The sequence below is a fragment of the Zootermopsis nevadensis genome, unplaced genomic scaffold (assembly GCF_977971745.1).
Source record: "Zootermopsis nevadensis isolate Lab colony 2312 unplaced genomic scaffold, Znev_1.0 Znev_ptg000023l, whole genome shotgun sequence".
NCBI lineage: Eukaryota > Metazoa > Arthropoda > Insecta > Blattodea > Termopsidae > Zootermopsis > Zootermopsis nevadensis.
The window spans coordinates 3,848,619-3,869,244 of NW_028259155.1; the positions used below are offsets into that span (position 1 = coordinate 3,848,619).

At 36.0% G+C, this 20,626-nt stretch overlaps 1 protein-coding gene across 11 annotated transcripts in view; it reads left to right on the plus strand.

Annotated features, from left to right (window-relative positions):
- Positions 1-20,626, plus strand: part of NfI (Nuclear factor I) — a 279,859-nt gene that overhangs the window by 93,588 nt on the left and 165,645 nt on the right. For 7 of the 11 annotated variants that reach the window (XM_022067096.2, XM_022067097.2, XM_022067103.2 and 4 more), the window contains exon 1: positions 6,319-6,534. The exons of the other annotated variants lie outside the window; for them this stretch is intronic. In XM_022067096.2, the coding sequence (XP_021922788.1) occupies positions 6,334-6,534 (201 nt within the window). In that variant the 5' untranslated portion in view covers positions 6,319-6,333. Of the gene's footprint in view, positions 1-6,318; positions 6,535-20,626 lie in introns of those variants that run through there. 11 annotated transcript variants of the gene reach the window in all.

Sequence of the window (20,626 nt, forward strand, 5' to 3'; positions counted from 1 at the left end):
AGGACATTGATTTACTGTATGGTCATATAGATACACAGTTTAGATATTCAAATGAAGTCAACCAAGTATCAGTAAGTGCTTACACCCAAACTATTAAATAAGAGCTTTCTGCTATGAAAGAGTTTTAAACCTATGGTTCGGTATGGCAACGTAAATTCTGTGTAACAGCTTGTTCCTACACCACAGAGCCATTGAGACTTGAATATTGTCTGGTTATTAAAAATAATGACGTGGATACAAATTACAAAGTCACAAGCAATAACAGAGGTGAGCGTGTTGATGTTTTTGTTTAAATTTGAATCTTTTGCGTCGTCGAATTTGAGATAATGGTGAAAGTTTAAATCTTGTCTTGAGTTTAAATTATTTTGGTGTTTTATTTAAAACCTTTTGATTGAGGTATAACTTTTTTTAAACGACCTAATTTGTCATTTTGGAGGAATTGAATTTGTGAATATCATGAAGATTTCCGTCTTCTGGGTTGTTGTTGTTCATCGCCCTGATGACGGAGGCAGTATGACCTCTGAAACGTTGGTTAACATCGACCAGACTACACAGCGCAACAACCCAGAAGACAGAAATCTTCATACTCTGATGATGGAGGCAGTATGACCTCTGAAACGTTGGTTAACATCGACCAGACTACACAGCGCAATAACCCAGAAGACAGAAATCTTCATACTCACCGCTGTGAGAACCTCAAGTCTTACATGTGAATATCATGTTTTAGTATATTTTTTATTTTCACTTTGAAGAAGTTTGTCTCTTATCTATGGATATTAAATATTTATACTTTAGTTTGTGGTTTGGAGACAGCCGCTATTCTGAACTTTAACCTACTTTGTGTCACGTTTGAGGGATTGTATTTGTAAAAAATATGAAATTTTATTTATTATTTCGAATTTGAAGGATTTAATCTAATTCGTACCGACGTTAGTTTCTTGTTTTATGATTTGTCGGAGTAAAACCATGTTTTATACTTTAACTTACTTAGTAATGTTTGAGGAACTCTCCTATATGTTTTATCTTTGCTTTAAAAGTTTAAATAATTTTAAGGTTTCGGTTAATTTAAATCTTCCTTTGTGCTTACTACCATTGAATGATGTTATAGGAATAGCCCACATCGCTGACGTCATGGCTGTTTCATATTTTGAATGAAAGTAGTTTTGCCTTTTCTATAAGACAGTTAATTCTTGTTCTTATATATTCTTTGGAATTACATGTCTCTTCTAAATACAGAATGAGTCACAATTAAGCTCTAATTTAAATAAATTATAACTTTGAAATGAAGGGAGATATGGATTTTATACGAAGGACATCATAATGGAGCAAAATTTAAATTTGATTTACGATTTACATTTTTATAAATGTTATTAATTATGGCCACCGTGAGCTCATTTTAGACTCACGATTTATTTAAATCTGGATCTGATTGTGACTTACCCATTATTATGTCTCACGTTATCATCTGACCATCATTAAGGTTTAATGTATTTTTTTAACTTTTAAGGGTTTAATCTGCTTAGCTGTGTTTCTGTTTAGGCGTATCATATGTGTTGAACGAAAACCTATCTGAAAAGTGTCCTTAAAGATTCTCTACACGAAGGTGTTATTTTATAAAGTTTTCAATTTAATCCTTGCGAAACGAAGATATAGTCGAAATCTTTGTCTCAAGACAAGAAATCGATCCAAAAAATTAAGCGTGGAAGTTGGCTTCCAATTGTGGTGTTGTCTAAAAGGTGTCTGACATGTTAACAGATACAGAATGTGTGCAAGTTCGCGCTGTGTTGTTGATCGATTGTTCCAACAGGATATATACATAGCAACGCCCATTACGTACTGACAGACGTTTAATTATCGTGCGGGGGGAAAATTCAAGATCAACAGTTCGACATTTAAGTCGTGAAATGTCCAATTATAGAGATGTGACAGATTTATAAGGACACACGTGCCTTCTTTCTTAGCGTTTCGTATTTCTGAAATGCCAGTTAAGTAGAGGACGAATTAGATTTTCAAAGTAACTATGTTTAAATCGCAAATTAAATTTAGCACAGTGAACTTAAAAGGGAAATTTTTTGTTGCATTGTAACAGGTGGCTTTTGAAATAAAAAAAAACAGTCTTGGTTTGCGCGACTGCTTCAACAGATATCCAGACAGTATTTATTTTTATCTCTGTGTTTCCGTACTTTCAGCGTCTGTGTTTGCTCATTCCTTTTACTCTCTCCTGCATTTCTTTCTTTCTTCCATTATTATACGTTGTATTATGAACAGAACAGTTCATAGCAGGAGAGACAGCGCGCTCCTGGGACAATACGCGATACTAAAAACCAGCGTTGATGTGCGTGTTATTAGAACTAAGAAACATAAGAATAATGCACAGCGCACATGCCAAAACGAGAACAAACGAGGGGTAGTCGTTGCATCTGTCAACAAATCGAATTGAAATTACGCAATAGTCGATTAATCAAACATCAATTCATCTAGTATTCATTGTCCATACTGCAAGTAATGGGCTAGGAACGTTGTCACAATAATAATGAAGAGTTCTCAACCTTGTTCCTGTCATAGGACATGGTTATGTACAATGCATAGGATTTCCCAAACAAGCCTGTGATTGTCCGTTAGTCTGATACCATTCGAATCAGTGTGTCCGTTAAAATAAATAATGGAAGTAATACAACACCCACTATTTTGTGGTGATATAGTCCGCCATTTCGAGATATGTACTGTAAACAACTTGAACCATGTGTTCTAGCGATTTACGATGTGAAAGTTCTTGAAATGGCTGTCTGTTTGTGGAGTCACTGTGTTAAATATTGGAAAATATTGACTCGACCTCCATCATGTAGGCGAAAACGACACCGCTCGAACACGGTTAGTTTGTCTGCTTTGCGTTGGAAGTCTGTATTCCTCTTTCCTGGCTTCATATTTTAGGAGTGTTTTAAATTCTTAACAAGATCTGAGCTGATCCTATGCTATAGTAAAGAGATTGCCACTTCTAGCATACTGAGAACTGGGAAAATGAGTTTTCATACAAATCTCAAAAATTCACTGCAGAAAACAGGGGGAAACATTCAAAAACTGTAAATTTTTTAAAAATATGAATTTCCCGATCGGTTTCTGCCCCAGAAAATGAATAACGTAGACTTAGTTGGGAGATTTTGGGCTTATTTCAGAATTTATAAACATTTGGTTTCGACCACCAGAGATTTCTAGTGCAGTCTGAATTGGATTTTTATAAGAATCGCAAAGAATTTTTTTTTCATCGTCTGTGGGGACTGAGAAATTTTTATTTCCGTAGAATTGCAAAAAAAGTAACTAAAACCGGAATATTTACAAGTGTTTGGATTTTCTGAAATGAATGGAGGTATACAATATATGGAATAAAAATAATATAAGTGAACTTAAATATCTTCAAGTGTATTATACTCGTCTCAGTAAAAAGGTCGAGATTAGATTTGAACCTACTGCTATTTAATAGTCTCGTATTGTATGCCTTTGGTGTATTTAAATATTGCTCATAAGTTATTTAAACACTGTGATATCTATCACTTTTGAAATACTGCACTCCCGTAGACATATGCCGCTGTTACAACATGGACAATATGGTGAAAAATCCTCAAAGCTAAAATAATATTAGTGTTTAAAATGTTCTACATGTGTGAAAGAATTTTTTAGCCTTCACAGTTCGTCTGAAATGAGAGTTCGGTAATTTGATTTTGTGATGTTGGCTACGCAGCAGGAAGCCATCTTGAACTTTCGTTTCGCTTCCCTGCCTAGTCAGGGATAAACAGCTGAAGAGTTCGTGTGTTTTGTCCAGCAGCTGGGACGAAAGATGGTGCGCGGTTTGTGTTGGGAAGGTGCGTATTGTAACTGTTTATTACAGCTTGCTAGTTATACATGTATATATTAATCTCAGTCCGGTTTGTGTTATACTGAATGACAGTCGTGGTAGGTTATGTATAACATTTAAAACTTCTTTTATTTTTTGTAGCATTTTACATGAATGTGGGACAACTTCGAATAAAGCCAGGATGAAACATGATCCAACGCCGAGCACAAAAAGTGAGTAACCTATCGAAAGCAGCTCTGTTGTGCAAGTAGTCATATTCAGTTTGCCATAAATAAGTTTTTAGAAAACCTCTCTTCCAAATGTACGTAAACAATACGCGTAGCGTAGAACTACAGCGACCTTGGCATTGACCTCACTAATACTATCTATTGTTTTACTGTTAGCATTTTGTAATGAATATGACAGTACTATTTATGTATTCACGATCAGTTGTCCTAACCTGCACCATGGAATAATAATACAATTTAACATTTTCATTTTATATAACAATTGCAAAAATATATTTGGAAATCTGTAGAATGCAAGCAGTATTTGTATATAAATTAATAAATATGTTACAATGTATGGAAACATTTTGTTGTGAAGTTATAGAATAATCACTATAAATTACTATATGACAATCACAATTGTGTAAGACCTTGTGTTAATTCTACAGATATAAATTATGTGTGATAACGAAGTGACGATGAAAACAGTGAGTTTACCCAGCATTTCTAGGTGGTGTCAGAACAGAACAGGTGGTAGTCCATATTTGTTTCCTGTAACAACTTTGCACATAATTGTTTCTATAGTACACACGATGCATACAAAAAAAGGTGTCTGTAACCATGTGACAATTATAGAGATACAAGAACTTTGCCAATCTCGAACACACATGGCACAGAATGGCTACACACTCATAATTGCCATCATAATAATATTTGTTCTGTAGCTTTTATGTTTATGTTGTGTTATACAAATAATCATATACAAATGTAATTTTTTATTTGCAGGATATAGCAGGAGAACCAGTTATCTCATTTTGAATTGTCAGATTTTACAAAATTGTGGAAACTACCACATCAATTATAAAACGATGCTTATTAAGCAGATTCTTAAAGAGGATAATGTGTTAATCAACGCACCTCAACGCCTTGGGAAGTTGACAGATTTGAACATGGTCAAGTGTTTTCTAGAAATGTAAATAAAAAAGAATGGGTTACCAATATTACCTGATTATAATTTATTTGTTGGCTATGAATTAAACATAAGTATGGAAAATTTAAATGTGATCATGTTATTGATTCCTATGATGCTATGATTATGTGTAGTAAAAAAATGATACATAAATGTTTTGAGCAATAGAGGTACATGTTAAAGAGTGGAGAATTAGACGGTGAGAGAAAAAACTGTAAAGTTGTGGTGACGTAAGTATGGACGAGGAGGATGTACGTGTTGGTTTAAGATTACCCAAGTATTTATCCAGGCACTTTTGATTCTAAATTATTTGTTGTAATAGATGAATGTGATTCTCCCTTTACTACAGAGTTAAGAAATAATATTTCAAGCATTTTTGAGGTTAATGGTGGTATAATCTCAAAAGTTATGAGTTTGTGGCATTAATTACAGGAATGTCGTGTGTAGCTGGGATGTGCCTGCCTGGTCTAAATAATGTAGAAGCATGTACATTTTGTGAAGATAATTTGTTGAGTTTTATTGTTTAAGAGAAGTGGAGATCACAAATGTTCTTGGTGGATTTCAGATTGAGGTTAAGGTAAGCTAAGAAGCTCATGACCAATACATTGGATTTTCATGTCCTGAGAGAAACGCTGCCATTTATATTATGCGGTCCATTATTCATTTGTTGAAATACAAAAAAAGTTATTGGAAAGATAGTGGATATATTACAAATCTTGAAGAGTGGTTGCAAATTGACATTTTTGAGGCTAAAGTAGAACATTTAATGCAGAATAAAACTATAACCAGTATGTGTGAAGAGAAATTAACATTAATACATAAAAATGTGGGTGAGGCATTTACAGTATCAGGTTAACTTGTATATTTGTTTAATCAGCGATTAAGATGTGCAAAACACAGTGTAATATTGAATGCAATCATGAAAAGGCACTTTGTTGCCTAAAATGTTTTTGTTTATTATGTATTGTAAATGTTTTATGTACTACAGTGGACATTAAATTGTGAATTTTCTGATCTGCTCTTGCATGTTTTTTGTTGTTGTTATTTCATGTTTTGTGATATTTATTTTCTTTTGGGTGATGGAAAATGGTGTAGAAGATTTTTGTATAACAGTTTTGTAACGCGTAACGTTTAATGCCGATTATTCTTACGCCATAGTTAACGTCTAACTTTCAATAACCAGTGTTTAAGTTACAGTGTCCAACAGATGAAATTCAGTTGATATTCTGCCTAGTCAGAATCTGTATTAAATTAAAAAATGTTTGGAAGAAATTAGATGTTTGTTGGTCACTCCTGGTCCGGCAAAGATGACGCAACGTTACTCGCTTCTCAGATTGTGGGTCACCAAGTTCGCATATTTTGAAATGCCTTGTTTTTATTCCGTGATAAACGTACAGAGTTATTTCAGGTTTTTTTTACGGCACCTCAGTGTTAATGTGGATCCGGTTCTTGAATGCAGAAATGACCATGAGCTTCTAATTGGTACTACGCCGACCCTCGTTAGAAAGGTATGTAATTTTCTATCGACTGCGTAAATGTGTGAAGCGCTGTCTAAGGCCTTAGTGAAATTCGTATATGTAGTGAAGTAATATGAAGAAGTGAGGTTAGGTAGTATCGACATTTGTGAGAGTTAATTATGGGGAGAATGCTGAAGTGAATTTCAGAATTCCGTCCTCGGTTAGGATCTTTTATCTTGGTGACGTTTCTCGTGATTTTAGTATGATTTACGATTGGGGGGGGGGGCCTTAAAAAGCCAGGAGCCTGTATCCGGTAGCATTGAATACTTCATATCGTATGTACGTAATATTACTCCATGGGGTGGTTGAGGCAGTAATGTGATGGTCTGCGGTTTGGATGTTGGAGATTGTTCCCTGTAGGGGGCGGGGGGTTTTCTTAGCCCCACTACTTAACAAAATGGTTCTGGATACAATTCTGCGTCTTCATAAATGGGTACTGAGGATGATGGTAAAACTGCTGAAATCGTACAGAGTCGTCAATATATAGCGCTGCTACGATTCAGATTCTGAGCTGTCTTTACTCGCCTCTGTTCGTCGTACTATTTTGCTGTGACCTTGAAGTATGGAATTTTGTGGCGGCTGCTATAGGGCGGAGATGTAAGGAGCGTGGTTTTTACACTCCCTGTACCACTTCCAAGGGAAGTTTTTATTATTGCCATTTGGCATTAGTATTATAATTAGGGTTAATATTGAGACTGTAAAATAATTACTAATGTGAACTGACAATTCAACCAGTTCAGTTTAGGGATCAGTGAATTCCAGTAGAGTTTTCACCGAATATTGGGAAGTGGTTATCTTCTTCTCCTGGAGATTCCGGGTTCGAATGTCTGTTAGTGGAAGTCTGTTTGAATCGTATGAAATGATCGGGATCTTCTACGTCCCGCGAAACGCAATTTGTATTGTGTTGTGGTTATGATGTAAGGTTTATTATAGGTTATGTTAAACTGTTACAAATTAAATTTTATTATTAGGGTCGCTCACTCGGAACCCCATTAAGGAGCTGTGTTAGGCTGCCCCGATCATTAATACAGGATTTTGAAGTTCCGTGTTTTAATAGAGCATTGAAAATTAGCCTGACTTTATTTGTTGAAATTTATTTAAGAATTTGAAATTAATAAGTTTTGGACTACGCGACATAATGTTTAATGACAATAACTGACGTATATGTATTTTGTATGGAACACTTTTTTGTGTTTTGGTTTACTGTGATGTAAATAGTTATGAAGTTATAAAATTCTTTAAAGTGGCAGTGATCAGAACTCGGACGTGCCTACACGAGCGTTGTCTCTTGAGAACTTGTCGGAAAAGGAGTTTTTAATGTGACGTGTTAATTTAAAGAGTGGATTATAGCGCATTGTGTCTTTAACGCAATCAGAACCCGAAATGAACACATGATTTTGCTTATAAGGAAGAATTGAAGACAGACTAGGGTTTTCGCTGACCACACACACGCACGCAAAATCTCTTTTCCACATGTCGTAAAAATTTGCTACTAAGCAAAATCTTGAAATTCATTTAAAATATGGAGAACAAACAGGAAAGTTACTGACATCAGGTATTTCTTCCCGACTGTTCGTGATATGGGTTCTTGAATGACTGACGTTTTGGAACACAGTCACGTAAAGTACCAGGAGTCAAACCGCATTTGGAGAAATTCTATTATTGAATTTTATATTCTTAAATCAGTTCTACCGATTACGTTAGTGCTGTGGCATGTGATTGGAATGTTATTGGATCAAATACCGGCATCGTATGTCCTGACACGTTTGTTATGAGCGTCACAATTTCCGTAATTCTTTCTCGTCTGCTGCTTTTGAACGGATGTGAAGCTTGGTGCTATGTTTCCTGAAGTCCCGTGCAGGTGCAAACTAAAAATAAGAAGCAGCAGCTCAAGAAATGCGAAGAGAATGAAATGAGATAAAAGGGAAATTATGATTGTGTGGTTTGAGGTTCTGACGGCGCTGAGTCCGAAGATGGCTGTCTTCTGGGTTGTTGCGTCGTGTAGAACTTTACCGACGTTTCAGAGGTCATTGATGCTTAGAACGTTACCGACGTTTCAGTGGTCCTTGATGCTTAGAACTTTACCGACGTTTCAGAGGTCCTTGCTGCCTAGAACTTTACCGACGTTTCAGAGGTTCTTACTGCCTAGAACTTTACCGACGTTTCAGAGGTCCTTGCTGCCTAGAACTTTACCGACGTTTCAGAGGTCCTTGCTGCCTAGAACTTTACCGACGTTTCAGAGGTTCTTACTGCCTAGAACTTTACCGACGTTTTAGAGGTTCTTACTGCCTAGAACTTTACCGACGTTTCAGAGGTCCTTGCTGCCTAGAACTTTACCGACGTTTCAGAGGTTCTTACTGCCTAGAACTTTATCGACGTTTCAGAGATCATTGATGCTTAGAACGTTACCGACGTTTCAGTGGTCCTTGATGCTTAGAACTTTACCGACGTTTCAGAGGTTCTTACTGCCTAGAACTTTACCGACGTTTCAGGGGTTCTTCCTGCCTCCTCGTGGAGGCAGCAAGGACCTTTGAAACGTCGATAAAGTTCTAAGCATCAAGGACCACTGAAACGTCGGTAACCTTCTACGCAACAAGGACCATTGAAACGTCGGTAACCTTCTACCAGACTACACGACGCAACAACTATAATATGATTGTGTCAGTTCAGACTTAATATCTTTATTATTATTTTGATTTTATGAGGATTTTCTTACAATAGCGTCTCTTGGAGGATTCTTAGTTTAATGTTATTTTTATATAAAAGGTCAGTTACCTTAGGGTTTCCATGGGTAACGTCTGATTTTAAACCACAAACGGCTTTTACTACTTTTATAATAGTCTCACACAACATGTCCTGTAGATTCTAATGTTCCTAAGCGAGATATCTCGTGCGTAGCATCGAAAAGTATGGCGAATATTAATCATTTCTGTTGTTGAGAAGCCATGTATAATTTTTACTGCTGAAAGATTACGGGACACACAAAGAGATGTCTCGTGCATAACATGTCAGCAGAGAGTTGGGCGGACGTGTAAACAGACTGATAGGCAGACGATCGCGTCTGCGCAGTGGTACGATCGCGTTGCATTATGCATTTGTTTCTCAGTAAACTGCAGATTGTCGAAGTATTTCACTGACTATTTTTTTCTGCGAGGAATTTGAAGCGTGCTCATTAATCACATCTTGACAGGTAAGATGGCTGATTTACATTTCGTTTCGTTGAGTCATAAACTCGCGGATAGCCATTGTTTTAACTAAATTTGGCTTATAAATGGTCGAGAACATCCGATCTAGATGTACATTAAAGTTGACGCAGGACGTTAATGTTCTGGCGATACGAAATGGTACACTTTGTTGTGAAAGCAAAAATATAATAAAAGAAATAACTTTTGAAATAATGAGAGAAGTTGACGATTCGATACGATGGAATTACGAGATGAAAAGAGGTAAATTTTTATCTCTGGGCTCAAAATAACCCAGGGCCGGTTCTTTCGATGGGGATAAATATCTTTAATATCTTTCTTACAGATTTTCGAAGTATTATTCCAGAATTCATATGGAAGATATTGCTCGCTTAGTGGGTTGTTCTAATTTGGGACGTTTTGTAGAATGTGTTATATAAAACGAGATGTGGTACAGTGGTTGTAATAATCGTTCTTGGCGTATGTGGATCAAAGTTGTCGTGACCTATTTTAATCCAATATCCTAGTGTTCTGCTGGCTGTACTGAGGAGAGGAACGATATATGTCCAAAGATAACCATACCCTGGTTAGGATTCGAACTCGGTGCTTCTCAAACATTAGTAATATGATACACCGCTGTGCTGTCCTGCTCAATTTGAGTAGGAGAACTGACGTTTCGGTGGGGATCCCGAGAATGAACTTTGGATTTTCCAAAAATTATTTTCCTTGCAAGATATTTCCCATTTCTCTTTCTTCACTAGGCGCTTTTGCCTGCGATTATCCTGGTCGAAATGGATTCCGTAGTCCAACGTTTCAGAGATTTTGATTTCCTGAAGATGGAGGCAAAGAAGGTCTCTGAAACATTTGACAACGGATCCATATCGACGCGGATAGTCGCCAGAGAAGAATTTATCGCGCTGTAGAATATTTTAACAGAAAGTTAAGATATGTCGGACAATATTTTTTGAGGGCACTGTCCTCTTGACATCAAAGAAACACAATCGCTTAATGGACATCCCCCCCCTTCATCCATGAATTATATACATGTTTGTATGCGCATATAGTGGAGAGTAGGAAATAAAAAAAAATATGAAATTTTATGTAAAATTTAGCATCACTTGTATTCAGGAATACAAAGTAATGTCGGCGCCGATGTAAGGCTGACTAGAACTAAGCTCATCTGCCGGACTGTTTTTCATGAGATTAGAAGCTCTTCAAGATATGATAGGCGCGTAATAAATCCACGTCATTTGTTGATTATGTAGTTTTGTTTCTTAGTCTGGAGGCTTATGGAAACAATGTTAGGAAAGTTGAACTGTTAAGAAATGTAAGGAGAACCATGAAAATATAACTATATTTACTGTATTTTTACGATTTTCCAACGGAGGCGTGTAGTGTACACGAATGAGTCCTAATTTAGAAATGTTCACTCACATAGCCAAGAAAGTTCCCGTCTGTTATGGAACACCGAATGGTAATTACGATGTTTACAAGAGTTGTCACTATCTTCAGCTACAATGAAACGAGTCCATAATCTACCAACATTTTTTAATACCAATTTTAATATTATCTTCCTGTTTATGCCTAGACCTTACAAATGATCTCTTCCTTTCAGATTTCTCCACCAAAAATTTGTGTCTTTTGTAATCTTTTCAGTGCGTGATGACTCAAAAGTTGTAAAGGACTCCAGGATACGTCTTTTATGTGGATGACACAGAACTTGCAATCAGAACAAAGTGTTTTCTTTGTCTTAACTCGGGGAGTTCGATGGTTTTCTATAATATCTATAAAACCACGCTTCTGTTATGACAACAGAAACTTTTTTGCTATTTTAACCCTTTCGTTGTTTTTATTTTTTTATTTGTAGTGTTCTGTCTGACGACAGGTCCATATGAACAGGATCCTTCCATCCTTTTCTCGGACTGGGACCTGTTCATATACGTTCTTGGCAGATGATCCAGAAGTGGTTTGCCATTGCCTTCTTCTGTGTGTGAATGGAGTAATTGTTGGGATGCCACGGAGGAAAACTCCGTGTTGCCTAGACCACGGCCTTGCCCAACACAAGTTATAAATTCGGGCACCGCCGGGAATCGAACCCGAGAACCCCAGGATTACAACCTTTCGTTGTAGAGTACAATAATTATTAATTAAATCTACTGGAAGCTGTTATGGTCCATTTGTTAATAATTAGGGAGGTTCAACAGTTATAACTAACCAGCTATAAATATAATACTTCAGTTTAAACATAACAGTAATTGAGATCATGCGATAGGTTTTTTTTTAAAAAAAAATTTGAGTTGCTTATATATCAAATTTTTTTCTCTGTATGTCTGGCAACAAGCGACATGTGTCCTGCGCTAGAAACCCTGTAAAAAATGATGTATGGGATTACAAGGCGTAATTTCAGTTCCAAAAACAACGTATTCCATTTCTACACCAGGTCACAATAACGTTAATGCTTTTATGGACGTATTTTTCAATATGTCCAACACTGAAAATAAAGTACTGATATTGAACGTTATTGAAATTGTAGGTTGAGAGTTATTTTTCATCTGTGACTTCTGTCCCCAGCTCTAGGCTTATTTAGTGTACATTTCCGCGCTTTGAAACTAATTAGTGTTATTGCCGTCCGGGAGAGAGAGAGAGGGGGGGGAGTTTTACAAATTGCGTGTGAGGACGTTGGGAGGTGATACAGGTTACAGAAAATTGCGTTTCTCTTCATTTGACTTTTATGTTTGAAAGTAATTCTTAACTTTCCCACTAGAAAAAGTTTCGAGAGGTTTCATTTTAACTTGTTTATAAGATTGTGAATACATGTACCGTCTGTTTCGTCTTCAGAGCTGCTTTTAGTTCGACGTTTTGCGGTAGAAATGTCTGGATTTTCGGTAGAATAAAATCTTCAATGCTCTATATAGAGAACGGAACACGATGTATTTTCTATTACATTTTTTTTTAAATGAAGATGTTTAGAAAAGAGTTTTGGGCAGTAAATGTTTTAATATATTAAAATATATTAAAATCACAATAAAGTAATATAAGATAATTAAATGGTTAAAATATTATCCTTTGTTCCATATCGAGTACTCGATTTACATATGGAACATTCTCGACATGTTTCGGCTTTCATAGAGCCGTCATCAGCTGTATGTTATAAACTCTTAATTCAATTACTAATTTTTAATTTTTTTTCTTATCATTTCATTGTTTTTTAACATTGTATCAACATTTGTTGTTGTGTTATATCTCATTGATACAATCGTATTGTCGGAGTAATGTTAATGCTGCGTATATTGGTCTGTGAATTAAAGGATTCAAAACCATTAATGAAATTGAATATAGAAAACAAAATAAATAAATTAAAGTAAACGTATAAACTTACCAGAGAAGTAATATCGAAGTTGTAAGAGGAGAGATCAGAAGTACATCGTATCGGAGCGAGGTTGGTTAATATATTTTAATACTATTTTTAAATAAAATCACAATATGACGCACCTACAATATCTTATGTTTTAATATTAATTAAGATGTAGCTCGTAAGAGAATAATAAATTCTACTAATGTTGCAGATTTAAAAAATATAAGAAAATACCTCTGTAAAATTATTTGTAAATCTGATAATAGAATTAGTGACGTATGATTGGAAGTTCGAGATGGGGGGAGCACGTATTGTACAGAAGGAGATTGGCGCTTTTAAAGTTACTTGTGGACTTGAATTAGTTTAAAACGTCACTCTTAAATAGACGACGAAACTAATATTTGTTTGGATCAGTGGTTTGTAACACGGGATTAAGTACCCCTCAAGGGGTAATGTTGCATATTTGAAGGGGTAATTAGTCAGGTTTACACTTCGATTAAATCGTAGCTTTCATTTTGTCTGTTGCTAGGATTTTTAATCTCTAACATATATAGATTCGTTTAAGAAGTTGGGATAATATTGGGTTTACTGACATACGCTCGTACTTGGAGTAACTGAAAATAAACAGTAAAATTTTACCTTGTATTTGACCATTTATGTATCTGTGTAAGAAATCTAAAATCGATGATAAGTTGAGACAAATGAGGCTACCACGTTTTGGGTCTAGTGACTCGAAATGAAACGCTAATTCGGGAACAGGTCTGGCGGTAAGAGACGTTACGTCATGCGCGCTAAAACGGCTTAGGTACGCGGTCACCATGTTCTGAAGTTGATTCCCGCTGTGTTCCGTGTTTTAGCCTAGAGTAGTCTTACATTAAACATGAAGGTTCGAGTATATGTTGGGACCAGTTTAAAGACCTCGGTCCTAGAACAGTTAACTTAGGGGACCTCAGAGTAGAACAACTGTGTTGGAATTAAAGGAAAAATATATATATGCCGAGTATAAAGTTGTATTTGACCATCAGAAATCATCAAATAACGTGCATTAGCCAAAATACGCACAATATTCTTATGTTATGTGGGTTTAAATATCGTATAAAATTTCATGGACTTTGAAATTAAGAGTCATGGATATTTTACTATGACCTTGTGAGAATATAATTCACGCCATCGGGATAAATATAACTGTTTAAATTAGGCCACGACATGTTACTTAATTACGTTGTAAAATGTCCGAATTAGACTTTTAAAAATATGTCAGTCCTACTTTATGTTTTTTTTCTGAGCTATAAACAATTAAGAGTCGCGGTGAAATGCGATAATATTCATTGTCGTCACATTATGATGTTTTACAAGTGATCTTCTGTGTTTTTATTGAAAGATAAAGAGTTTAACTGTGCTACACGCTGTGAGCGCGTTTGCAGCACTAAGGATTTTAACGTTTGTAATAAATTATATGTTTTGTAGACCAAGTTAGTGAACCCAGAAAGCAGTCCCGTGATTATGGCCGATGGTATCTTTCTAGTGTCTACTGGTTTTGCTGACGAAGAACATGTAGACCCCCTTGCTTTACCTTTCTTACCCTCCCTAATCGTCCAGGTTTTTCATTCGCGGAAGCATTTAGGAACGTTCTGGCTTAATCTCCCCGGACTTACTATGGGTGGGGGGGGGGGAATCAGCTAATGATGTCAGAATTCTCTGTTCTTGCTGCAACTGAAAGTGGAGAGACAACAGCCCCTAATTACGTGCTTCATATTGCATGAAATCTGATAAGCCTTAAATCTGATATACCGATAGATTTCTCGCCGAATTATTGATTATATATCGTCATAATAACGTTACTAATGTCGTTTTGTATCGAAAGAAGTAGGCCTATGATAAAATAATGTAATGATTACGAGGATAATCCGAATAGACACATCACAGAGTCACAAAGCGTTGTTTGTTTTGTGTAATTAAATGTTGGTAATGTTGAAAATGCGTTTTAAATTAGTTATTATATTATGTTTCTCGTATTTTTGTACTTGTTTGCCTTTGTAGTCCAGTTTTGTCGTACTGACCGGCACTTAGCCTAATTTTATCGCGGGCTTCGATTACTAAATTTAATCGAATATTAATCGATAAGTCTCGATAATTAATCATAAGGAAAGAAGGACGGATATTTCAGTTTTGCACTTTGTGGAAGTAACGCGTAAAATGCGTTCGGCACTCGCCACTGGGTGTTGACTACTTACAGAAGGATTTTTTTAATTCCTTTTTACGTTGCGTTCAAATGAAATGGCGTGAGACAAAATGTATCGATAGTCGTCTAATGGCTACACGATTATTTCGAAGTGTCACAGTGTTAGGTTAGGTTAATTGTTGTTAACTGCGATTATATAATGTTAGTAAGGAAATTAAGACGGCTTATAACGAGCACAGCGAACATTATCTCTACGTGTTGACACGCAAACACAAGCTGTTATAATTTAATAGTTTACGTGGTTTGGTGAGTCGTAAGAAAATTAACTATGTTTTTGTTGTATGCCGCTAGATGGAACCGTTGAGGTTATGATATAACGTGTCTGGTTTTTAAGTGTCATAGTTTGCAACACTGACACGCACTGTCACTAACGCCATCACTGGTAAACTATAATCACCATGCGGTATTTGAAACTGGGTTGGTCTCGCCAGTATTGAAAAATAATTTGAACACGAACAAATCGAAGTGACGTCTGGGCTTGTAATGCAGTAAACTGTATGCATGTCTACACTAGTCTAGCAGTGCACTGAGCCATGGGCTGCGGATGGTAGGGGAAGTGTAGCTTGGCGATTCGCCATGGGAATGAGATGGCCTTGCGAACACTGCTTAGCTTCCTGGGGCCCGTGGCCTGCCCTGACCCGTGGCGCCATCAGTGGCACTTTATTACAGGGATGCGTCCCAATGTTGATGCTGTGTCTTGTATTTACATTAGGAAGATCCTTTGTCATTCTCCGTTGGTTTAGCCAGTGCGACACTACAGATAATGTTAGTTTTGGAGAAGAAAATTAGTTATTCTGATGGACGTTGTGATTTTTGATTCGTTTAGCGTTGGAAGTTGCGAGGAACTGCACAGGGGTGGGGAACCTGTGGCCTTCTAGGTCCTTAAGTGAGGCCTTTTGACTGAATCCAAATTTTACAGAACAAATTCTTTTATTGTTATTAATACATGCTGCAATCAAATATTCAAATGCTTTCCAACAAAAGGCAGACACAACAAAGTCATTAAAAGATTAGTTAACTTTGAAATTAACAAATATTTTTCAATTTTTTGTTGAAATTATTAAGTACATAGTAGTTAGATTTTTACAAAATAATGTACGTTTTTAAGTATATCTAATTGAAGTTTCTTGAATGCGGGCCTTATTTGATTACAGCTAAATTAATGCGGACTTCCAACATGAAAAGGTTCCCCACCCCTGGGCTAATCAATGAAGTCTTAGTAATTATTTGTAGCTGTTATTGTACTCGAACTGTGGATGTTTACAAAGAACGTTTCGGTTAAATACAAGTTGCTTTTTCTTCAGATCTGAACTTATTTGTGCCCTTTTTAATCAATCTGTACGCATAAATCAGAATTTATTTTACAGAATGTTTCTATGAACTTTTTTTTTTCTCGAAACGTTTACACGTTGAGATTCGAATTATGTTTTAATCAGATCTCAGATTTTTAATACAATTATATTTTAATTAGATTTCAAGCAATCCGTGTAGAGTCCCGATTATCCGATTTCAGCGGGATCGAAGTACGGTCGGATAATCGAAAATGTTCGATAATACGGAATACCAATGGAAAAGACGAGAGTAAATAATTCATTTTACGATATTATTAAATTACTTATAATAAGCCATCAAATAAAATATCTTACAAACAAAAATATTGTTTCACGATGTGTTAATTTTGTAAAAGGAAAAGTATACTTTTTGAAGGAATTGGGTATTTGGTTCTGGGAGTGTGATTCATTCTACATGCTGAGTCGACTGTTGATAAAATGGACATTTTAGTTTCTGATGTAAGACAAATGTAGCCAGATTTTACCGGCTATGAATAATAGCGGATATACATGAATTCTGCAAGCCTTAAAATTTGACTATTTTTAGAATGGAAAAATAAAAACTGTAGTAGAATTTTTTTTATATATCTTAATTGCGTCATGCTTGTGTTCTTCAATACAATAATTTTTGCAGATTTAAGGCATCTAGACGCAGCCTCCAAATTTAACGGAAGAAGCCTGAAGGTTAAACAAATAAAATCTAATGGGTAGAACAAATCAGTATACACAGGGCAGCAAGTGCAACAGATTTTAAATTTTAATTGATAGACCTGACGATGATGGGATGAACATCGAAACATGTCGTCATTTTAAAATGTAACAATATCAAATGAAGAAATGTTATAATTTTATGTGATTTTAACAATCTATAAGCTTGTGTAAAGACGGTGAATAAAAATTATTGTACTGTAGTAGAAGTTAGACACGTATAAATCATTCCGTCCATAATTTTACGGGAATAATTTCATTCATACATATTTAAATAATACAGTTTTTCATTCTTCCACGCCCAAGTTTGACAATGTTATATTGATATTTCACATCTAGAACGTACTTTCTCAAGTCTGAGTAACTTATTTCTTTATTATAAGCTTTGTATGATCAAATGTCATGGCACACGCATGTTACTAAGTCTCGGAACAGTTTTGGATTGTAATTCCAACCCAATCGTGCAGGTGTGTTTGCGCGGGACACATCTCACCCCATGTCCCAGTTAGGGAGATGTTCAATGGACCAGCCCCCCTGCAGATAGAATCATTTCAGACTAATAATCCTTGGAAAATAACTCCATATGTTCTCACCAGACGTGATAGCGGACATGTTTTCATAGCTGAAGAAAATTCGATACAGTATCGAGCTCATTGTATGCAAATTATATTTCTCGTATTAAAATGTATCAAAACGTATGCAACATGGAGAAAATGTGTTAAGTTTGTTTACAGTTTTATGTATAAATTAATTTACGATTGTGGGAAAGTCATTTAAATATGACTGAAAAATTCATCTGTTTGAAAACTAATTTTGTATGAAAATAATAAGGTGGTTACCAAAAAAAAAAAAAGAACGTCTGTTCACAATAAACAAAGAACGAATAAGCGTATGTACACATTTTAGCAAAAACTAATATACATCTGTTCACCTACATCTTGCGTATTAATTTTTTTGTTTATTTAACAGAAATTTATAAGTTATGTGGATTATGGAACGTCGAATGTGATGATGATGACTTCTCAAGGACAAAGAAGGAAATCGGTCATGACTTAATTTGAGTTACTTTCTGTGTGTGTACTGAATAAAACATGAAGAACTCCCCTCAGGGTAGCTAATATTCGTTCTGAAATTTGAAACCTGGACCTCCTGAAAATGAAATAAGAATGCCAGCATCTTAGTAAATTCTAATGATATGAGACTTGACACGTAAAATCCCCAAAGATATCAGATTATTGTTCATTATCCTTCCATCTGTGTAGCATATATCGATTCTTCATATTTAAAATCAGATATTTATCTTTCAAACATATAAAACATATGGCAGATTTAAACTTGAAACTTAAAAACATTACGCACAATTAATAAATCGAAAAGAATGTTTATTTTTTTTAAAAAATATTTACCAAAAGCTACTTTCAGTTGACTGGCGTCACATTTTGATAATTTTACTTGTGATGCCATAAAGATTCAATCGTGTGTGAATTTGTAACGTGTATTGTATTAGATTTCATTAGTCTTAACGGAGTTGTGGTATGGCAACTTGTCAGTGGATACAGAATTTCTCAGATTTTATACATCTCGCATCTTCCCCGTCAGGAAACAACCCCAACCCCGCCACGCTCCATACATTTTCTCTGTGAAAGATCAATGGATTATCACAGTTGACCTTATGGCCATCAATAGTAATGCGGGCAAAACCAAAACAAATTGGGTTCAAGACCCGTTCTGTGTACGTTATGGGGGATCATCCCATTTCTTGCCTGGTTCGGAAACTTATTTGCCTTGTTTCTTGAAAGGAGAAAAGGGCAATCTATTGCTACGCTTAGTCTGGGTCTGTCGAAACTGAAGATAACGTTTAAAGGACACTCGATGTCCCTTCAGTCCCACCCACCGTGTTCCCGAACATTGCAGTGCTAGGACCTAATGAAATAAATTTCGTTTTCGAAACACTCATTGTAGAACGTTTCTGTTTTCCTAAAGTAAAGTCTTGTATGCGTTACTCTCTTGTCTTTCTTTCCGAAAGTGACTTCTCAAAATCATGGTCTGGTGGTTAGTGAACTGCTACGTATTCGGGAACTCTCAGGTTCAAATCGAGGAAATAAGACTGGCAATCCTGATTGTCTGCGGTTACGCTCAGTCCTTGCAAGAAAATTCCTGGCTTGTCACCATAAGTGTTAAAACGACGAAGGTTTGAAAAGCGTGACTAGGCGTGACGAGATGTGACCACAAGTGTAGAAACGTGACGAAGATTACTAAATTTACCTAACCTAACAAACTAGCCTAACTCAAACTAATCTTACCCAAGCTAACCTAACCTAACCTAACCGAACCTAACCTAACTTAACTCAACCTAACCTAACCTAACACAACCTAACCTAACACAACCTAACCTAACTTAACTCAACTCAACCTAACCTAATGGAACATTTCTAATCTAACCTGTGCTAACTTCATTAACGTATTGCAAAGTAGCCTGTGCATTTTTTGTGCAGAACGCGTACATTAATTACGTTAAACTAAACACACGTTTGAAGCTTATGTGTAAGGACCTTTGTAGGTTATTGACATTATCATTAGAATGATGTTGCGCGTGGTTTGATGCGAGCAGTTATTGCCATAAGCCTACTATATTTCATAATGAGTGTTGCCAAGCCTTGTGCAATATAATCATCGAAATAAACATGATTTTGTCTTTAAATATTGAGCAGGGAGAGAGACGTGTGTTCATTATTTTTACTTTTCAGGCATGCAGAAATTTGGAGGGCAGGTACTCTCTTACCGTGATGAGTGAGTGGTGCCTGGGTTTCGGTTGTTTGGGGGGGGGGGGGGGGTTAGAGTCATCCACAGCTCCTAGCTGGCAAGCAGTCTCTTCTGTCACAGCGCCAACAGCTGTCCTGTGTTTGCAAGATGGCAAACTTCCCAGATCACCGCCAGATTATTTCGATAATTTTAATACGATATTTTCCTGTGGCGTTGAGATCCATATAGGCCTCGTATATCATTAGTTTAAACGTTATTATTCTACGTAGGTCAATTTCATCTTTGGTAACAATTCCACCTACGTTTTCACCCGGATTTTATTAAGTTACCACGAATTTTATTTACTGTTTCCGGAATTAAACGTGTTAGTTACTATTTCGGGACCGAATTGCCAATATCGTAAATGAGACACCGAATTACAAAATGTTGCTTACTACCCTGTAATTGTAGTTGGTGTTTTTCGTGGTTTTTCACAGGCAACGATATTTCTCCCTTCTGTTTT